The sequence below is a fragment of the Panthera pardus genome, unplaced genomic scaffold, assembly GCF_024362965.1.
Source record: "Panthera pardus isolate Hobbes unplaced genomic scaffold, ASM2436296v1 HiC_scaffold_17, whole genome shotgun sequence".
Taxonomy (NCBI): domain Eukaryota; kingdom Metazoa; phylum Chordata; class Mammalia; order Carnivora; family Felidae; genus Panthera; species Panthera pardus.
The window spans coordinates 111,156,505-111,164,203 of record NW_026526732.1 but is presented as its reverse complement, the minus strand read 5'-3'; the positions used below and the strand labels follow the sequence as shown (position 1 = coordinate 111,164,203).

The window sequence follows — 7,699 nt, the reverse complement described above, 5'->3', positions numbered from 1 at the left end:
CGCACAAGCTGAGGAGGGGCAGAGAGAGAGGGAGACACAGAATCCTAAGCAAACTCCAGGCTCTTAGCTGTCAGCACAGAGCCGGATGCAGGGCTCGAACTCATGAACCGTGAAATCATGACCTGAGCCAAAGTCAGGCACTCAACTGAGTGAGCCACCCAGGCACCCCGCATTATTTGACTTTTTAAATTATGTTTGTGTATTACTTGGACATTACTATTAAAATTTAATTTTAAAGAGCATTAACAGGGGCACCTGGGTGGCTCAGTCAGTTAAGCGTCTGACTTCAGCTCAGGTCACGATCTCACAGTTTGGGAGTTTGAGCCCCGTGCTGTCAGCACAGAGCCCACTTTGGATCCTCTGTCTCCCTTTTGCCCCTTCCCTGCTGGTTCTCTTTCTCTCTCTCTCTCTTAAAATAAACTTCAGAAAAATAATAAAATAAAAAGCATTAACAAAAAGTAATTTCTGACCATGACCCAGTCTCTAAATGGGACTTCCAATTTTCAACCCTTAATCTACCACCATAAATGGGATTCTGGTTTGAGAAAGTCTGCATTCACAAAATTCACAGAGGATGAGAATACACAGTTGCTCAGCAGAACACAGCTTTCTCTGGTTTAACACCTGAGAACACTTGTGCCAAGATCCCTATGAATCCGCGTGATGTGATCAGCCCTCCTATAAGAAATACAAGCAGGGATCACAGAACTGCTTTACCATTTTACCGTCACATTGAAGCACAGCTCAGTCAAAGCCAGTTTGTGAAAAAGGTGAAAAATTCAACATCCACTGGCTGCAACTTAAGGCAACTGTCGATGTGCCTTTAGGCACTTGCAATAAATACTGCTTTTTGCACTAAAGCTTTTAATGAGACTGCGTAGCACAGAAGTCAAGTGCAGGCTTTCTGCTACTTATTCTCTAACCGATAATACAGGGATTGTGCACATCGTTGTAGGAAAACCCAAGAGCCTACCTTCAGGCTGTCTCTAGACGTCTGAACACGCGGCACCCCGTCTCCATCCAGAGTTGTACCGGTGGAGTTGAGTTGAGGTTTTATTGAGTGTTAATTGCCCCGAACTTTCAGCTGGCCTCACGTGCGAAGGGATCATGCTTTGGTGGCCAGAAAACCCTCTCAGATAAAGTCGTGGCAGCTGGATGATGAGAAGATCAGCACTGAGATAGGGCTAAAAGGGCACAGGTGGGGTAGTGTCCATTACAAGAGGTGGCTGTGGGCGAGGTTAGGGTTTGGCATTTCTAGGTGCCTTGGCTTAATGTCATCTGATGACCCCCCCCCCAAACACACCATTGCTCCTAACAGTTGTATAGGTAATGCATCGTTCACTGAATCCCCATTTTATGAACCTACATTTTATGAGGTCATTTTATTTTTATTTTTAAAATTTTTTTTAAAGTTTATTTATTTATTTTGAGAGAGACAGAGATAGCACAAGAGGGGGAGGGACAGAGAGACAGGGAGAGAGAGAGAATCCCAAGCAGGCTCCGTGCTGTCAGCTTAGAGCTCGATGTGGGGCTCAAACTCATGAAATGTGAGATCGTGACCTGAGCTGAAACCAAGAGTCGGACACTCAACTGACTGAGCCACCCAGGTGTCCCTTTATGAGGTCATTTTAAACAGCGGTGCTTTTCATACGTTTGGTTATTTCGGTCACCGTGATGGTTGATAGAGAATTTTTCAACTGCCTAAAAGAAAACACTTTAGGGTACTATCTCGACTTGTTATTGTTTATTTCAGTTTTCCGGGTTAATGCAACGGTAGCTGCCCTTAGAGAAATTAATTCCTGTGAAAACCAATGAGGAAATATAGCACCTCTGCAAAATTCTCAGGCCACCCAGACCAATTCTCAGCCGCCAGTATTTGCAAATGATATTTCAGATTACTTAAGTCTCTAAGCTCCTTCATGCAGGACACATTATTGCAGGTCATGACAGAGAGAACGTAGCAAGCCCAAAATTTAACAAGGAGGTGTTTGTTGATTTCAGTTTTGATGACAGAATCGACTCTGTACTCAAAAATCCTCACGAGGATAGGGATAAACTTGAAATTCTTGGCTTTCCTCTGGCTGGTAGGATTTAAGTAACACCAGCAGGCTATACTCTGGAGCAGCAGAATCTTTACTTTCGGCGCCAGCTGGTGATTTTGCAACAAACTGGCCACTTCTTTTATGTGCTCAGTGGCGTATTTCCCAGCCGTGGGTCCTCCTGGAAAATAAGTATTTGCATTTCAGAAGTATTTGGTGTATCTAGGAGCTGGTGACATTTGAGTGCTGATGTGTCCATATTCCTTTTGCTGTATACTGACACTTTGGATGCTCTGAATTTTCCTTTTCCTTCCCCCCACCCCCTCCTGGTGTGCTGCTGTGAACAGGAAAAAGTATGTTGATAAGCACAAAACACGAAAGGGACTGGAAGTTCCCCGCCTGTCAAAATCTCCTCCCTGGCTCCTTTATTCAAGCACCTACTTGAGTAGGTGTCAGGAGTCAGTACTTCAAGATGAACAGAGCAAACAAAACAGAAAACCAAAACACTGCTCTGCAAAGCCAGGGTGTAACTCGTAAGAGAGGTTTTTCATGAGCCGTCCCTTGCTGTCCTGTTCTCTCTGATGTCTCATTTCTCAGCCCGACTCTTGCAGATCTGGAACCAACGTGACCTTATAAGATTGCTCTTGCTTGGGAACCCAACCTGGTTCCCAGACTGACCCCACCTGAACCCGGGCTCTACTTTCCTCGTATACCGGAACCCCAGATTGCCCCAGTTCAAATCTCAAACCCTAAGAAGGTACTGGCCAAGAAAACACTAGATGAAGACTACTCAGGAGGTGAGGAGTAGCTGGCATACTTGGCCAGATTCTAGCCACTGGGGTTTTGACCTGGCTTGGATTTCTCTTAGTGGCACTACCACAGTCCCGTGGACCCAAGGATGTTCTAGCCAATGCTAAAGCTTTAGCTGAAGCCTGGGCATAGGCTCTTTCCCTGCCTTCTACAAGTATAACTAAGACTGAGGTTACATACCATCAAGTTAAAGAATTCTGACTCTTTTATAACCACCCAGCTCTTCCCCCAAATGGTGAACAGAGCTCTACAGGGAACTTTCTCAAGTGGTGGGCGCCATTTATCCTTCCTTCACATGGGAGTCCTCCAGCTTCTTTCTAGCTCTGTGCCACTGGTTCTCACCCATCCTGGCACCTAGGACCCCTTGGTTCCTGAAAACGGTAAATGTTTTCTCTCACGGACGCCATTCTTTGAAAAATTTAGTCTATCAAATTACATCTAGGCAACCCATTAAAAAAGAGATCAGTCATCTTATGATACTTATAGCTACCAGAGCTTCTAATCAAGAGACGTGTTGTTGAAGATTATGTATAAAATTTCACTGCATATCCTGAAATTTATTGGAACAAAAAAAGTGGAGTTGAGTTTAAACCTGATAATCATTAGAGTGGTGTGTGTTTGAGCAGTTTACCACGTAATTTTCTGGCCAAATATACATTCACGGTTGCTTTTCACTGATGCCCCAAGTGCCTTCCTGATAGGTGTTTTAACAGCCTTAGGCTTTTAATGATTTTTCTAAGGTAGTTTCTGTGTAATGCATTTTTGCAAGATAAAAAATGGGGTGCCTGGGTGGCTCAGTCGGTTAAGCGTCCGACTTCGGCTCAGGTCGTGATCTCACAGTTTGTGGGTTCGAGCCCCGCGTCAGGCTCTGTCTGTGCTGACAGCTCAGAGCCTGGAGCCTGCTTCAGATTCTGTGTCTCCGCCCCCCCCGACCCCCCAACCTCTCTCCTGCTTTCTCTCTCTAATACAAATAAACATTAATAAAATAAAAATAAAATATCAACTGGTATTACTCTGTGTTGGAATCATATCACTAAGTTGGAATTATATCAAGTCGGTTTAGATATTTTATTTTTTAAATAATAATGAGAACTTTGATAGGCAATTTCAGTATAGTTGTTTTTAATAAAAGTGGGAAAGTTCTTACTGAGTAGTTTATTTGATGGACATTCTTTTTTAAATTAAAATTAATTAATTAATTTTTAAATTTACATCTAAGTTAGCATATAGTGCAATAATGATTTCAGGAGTAGAATCTAGTGGATGGACACATTATTTTAAAACATGAGATCCTTAAGGAGAAAATGATTAGTAAATATCTTTGGTGGTACAAAGACAAAAAACTAAAAATTTAGGCAAAGGAAATGTTATTGGAATTTTAAGATCAGAGCTATGAAAATCACTAACTTACAGCATTATAACAAGCAGAAGATTTTGAAAGACCTACATTAGCACAGCTGGTTAAATCAGTACCAGCATGGGGCTCCTGGGTGGCTCAGTGCCTCAGGTCATGATCTCGTGGTTCGTGAGTTCGAGCCCCTTGTGCTGACGGCTCAGAGCCTGGAGCCTGCTTCAGATTCTGTGTCTCCCTCTCTCTCTGCCCCTCCCCTGCTCACGCTCTGTCTCTCTCTCAAAAATGAATAAACATTAAAAATAAATAAAATAAATAAAAAATAAGTCCGTACCTGTGAAGGCCAACAGTCCGATTCTATATGCAGCCTGAGCCCTCTTCTCAATGGCTAGAGATTGATTCTTCAATACACGACCAAGCACCACGAATTTTTCTTTGTGAAAAATACTCTCAACCGAAGGGATATCTTCTTCCTTCTTCTTAATGAAAATGCGCCTAACAGTGACATTCCAGAACTTCTGGAGGCGCTGATACAGCCCCACAAAATACTGGTAGATCTGAGTTGAAAATTGCACATAATAAGTATGTGCCTTAGACATCGTATGAAAAAGGCCAGTGGTGCTTCAGTTATCCTTGTGTTGTGGCAGTTGAAGTCAACAGTCTAGAACTCTGGAATGCATCTCTTAGCGACACTGGAGAATGGAATACACAAATCAGGGGCAAGCAATGGAGGCCTAAATTCTTCAGGCCGCCATCGAAGGCCTACAATTTCAGTCAAATCAAGTTCACTTATACGCCTCTGGTGCACGGAATCTCAGCGTCGACCACACTGGCTTCTCCTCACATACGCCAGGAGTGTTCCCGCCCTTGTCCCTTTGCTTGCACAGGATCTACGGGAACTTGCCTGTTCTACGTGGCTTGTTCCAACACATCCTGAATTTCCTTTCATAGCATTGTGGCTATTCTGCTTATTTGTCACGGAATCAGAGTTTTCCTCCACATCATGGATTTCCTATGTTGGTCCTATTTTGCTGAGAAAATAGAAGCAGTCAGTGGAAGGCATGGTTGCCTTCATTGCATCCACCTATCTCCATCCGTGCACATATACTCCAACTGTCCTGTTGTTATGGACCCCTCTCCATTCCTGCAGTACACTTCGTGACTTGTCCCACTCAAGGAGATTGCCCTACAGTTCTTCTCTTGCCTTAACTAAGTTTTTCATGTTGACTGGATCCTTTTCACATCAACAAGCAGGCTGTACTTGTTCTCAAAAAAATAAAACACTCTCTTGACCTCATAGAACCCCTCTGCCAAGTTATTGCTCTGTTCCTGTTTATACAAAAACTTTTCTTTTTTAAATGTTTATTTTTGAGAGAGAGACAGAGCGTGACCAGGGGAGGGACAGAGAGAGAGGGAGACACAGAATCTGAAGCAGGCTCCAGGCTCTGAGCCATCAGCACAGAGCCTGACACAGGGCTCGAACCCATGAACTGTGAGATCATGACCTGAGCTCAAGTCAGATGCTCAACCGACTGAGCCACCCAGGCGCCAAAAACTTTTCAAAGAGTTGCCATACTTAGTGTTTCAAATATTCTTCCACTGTCTCTTGGATGTACTCCAAAGATGGATTTCAAACCCATGAATCTTCAGGCTCACCGATGACCTTCATTCTGCTGAGTCCAATTCTTAGTCCTCAGCATTGGATACTCCTTTTTCCTTGAAACACTCAATTCACCTAGCAAATAGCTTCTAAGATGTCACACTTGATTTTTCTCTTGCTTGCCACCCTCCGTTTTCCTTTGCTGGTTCCTCTTCTCTCTATGACCTCCAAATATTGGGGTGTTCCAAGACTGTTCCGTCACACACACACAAATATATTTTAATATTTTATTTAAAAAATTTTATTTTTGAGAGAGAGAGAGAATGAATAGGGTAGGGGCAGTGAGAGAGGGAGCGTGAATTCCAAGCATGCTCCATGCTGTCAGCTCAGAGCCCGAGGTGGGGCTCAAACTCATGAACATTAGATCATGACCTGAGCCGAGATCAAGAGTCAGATGCTCAACCGACTGAGTCACCCAGGCGTCTCATATTTAACATTTTATTTTTTGAGTAATCTCTACACCCAACATGGGGCTTGAACTCACAGCCCTGAGATTAAGAGTCACACGCTTCCACCAACTGAGGCAGCCAGGCGCCCCCCTCCCCAGTTTTGTATTCTTAACTAGATTTCTCACCTGGACTCCAAACACAGTCACCAACTTGACAGCCATCCATTTGGATATCTACGTGGCTTCTCAAATATAACATGTCCAAATCAGAATTCGTGCATTTCCTGTCTAAGCCAGCTGCTGCTCAGGTTCTCTGTCTCGGAAGAGGGCACCCCGATCCTTCCAGCGGTTCAGGTTGAAATTTTTGGATTTATCCTTGGCTTTTATTGGTCTCGCATCTCATTTCCAACTTATCGACAAGGCTCTACTGTCAACGTAGAAATTTGGACGGCGGGTCCCTCTCCATTCCTACAGTACATTTCATGACTTGTCCCACTCAAGGAGACTACCCTACAGTTCTTCTCTTGCCTTCTACAAAGTGTACCTGCCTATCCTCTTCAAATATATCAAGATACGGAAGCTCAAGGAAAGGGGGAGTGACTACTGCTGTAAGTGAGAAGAGCCTTAAAGAGACATGACAACTAAACATGTAATCCATGGTTGGAACCCTGTATCCATACGCGTGTGCATGCGTGTATGTGAGCACCTGTGCATGTGGGTATGCGAGCACGTGCATATGCATGTGAAGGCTATAAAGGATTATTAGTGGGACAACTGGGAATCATGGACATGTGTTGGCCAGCACGGCAGCCACATGTAGCTTTGGAGCACGTGAATGTGACTAATCTGAATTGAGCTGTGCTGTAAGTATAAACTACATACCGGATTTCGAAGACTTAGTATGAGAAAAAAATAAAAAGAATGAAGGTGCCTGGGTGGCTCAGTTAAGTGTCCAACTCTTGATTTTGGCTCAGGTCATGATGTCATAGGGGAAGGGGCAGAGAGAAAGGGAGAGAGAGAGAGAGAGAATCTCAAGCAGACTGCATCATCGGTGTGGAGCCCAGTGCAGGGGCTCAAACTCACCAACCGTGAGATCCTGACCTGAGCCGAAATCAAGAGTTGGTTGCTTAACCGACGGAGTCACCTAGACGCCCCCCAAAATGTATTATTAAAGTTAACTTCCCCTATTATTTTTACTTTTTAAAATCTATTAGAAAAAAGATTAAAAATAAACTGTGCCTGCTAGTAAAATCTAAAACCCCAAGCATGGCTCCTCTTCAAGGCCATTGGACTTATTGTTACCTCTTCTTCCTGGGGATATTCACGTGGTTCACCCCTCAGTTCCTCAAGTCGTTGCTCAAATGTAATTTTCTATTAGGCCTTCCTCGAACACCCTCTTCAAACTTGTGACCTTTGCCATGTCACTTCTCCCTTCCCCAACCTTGTGCAAT

The 7,699-nt window shown here is 43.8% G+C and overlaps 1 protein-coding gene across 1 annotated transcript; it reads right to left on the bottom strand.

Moving 5' to 3' along the window:
- Positions 1-1,729: 1,729 nt before the first annotated feature.
- On the bottom strand, positions 1,730-5,551 carry ARMH2 (armadillo like helical domain containing 2). Its single transcript, XM_019425285.2, has 2 exons — positions 4,535-5,551; positions 1,730-2,220 (listed from the first exon to the last, which is right to left on the bottom strand). The coding sequence occupies exons 1-2, from the start codon at positions 4,797-4,799 to the stop codon at positions 1,793-1,795; spliced, it is 693 nt and encodes a 230-aa protein (XP_019280830.2). The 5' UTR covers positions 4,800-5,551; the 3' UTR covers positions 1,730-1,792.
- Positions 5,552-7,699: the final 2,148 nt, after the last annotated feature.

Bases quoted from the DNA above. Each gene is read 5' to 3' on its own strand.
- ARMH2 (XM_019425285.2), bottom strand. From the start codon at position 4,799: ATGTCTAAGGCACATACTTATTATGTGCAATTTTCAACTCAGATCTAC. The intron at 2,221-4,534 runs GTACGGACTTAT...CTTATTTTCCAG, and splicing joins CGGACTGTTGGCCTTCACAG to GAGGACCCACGGCTGGGAAA.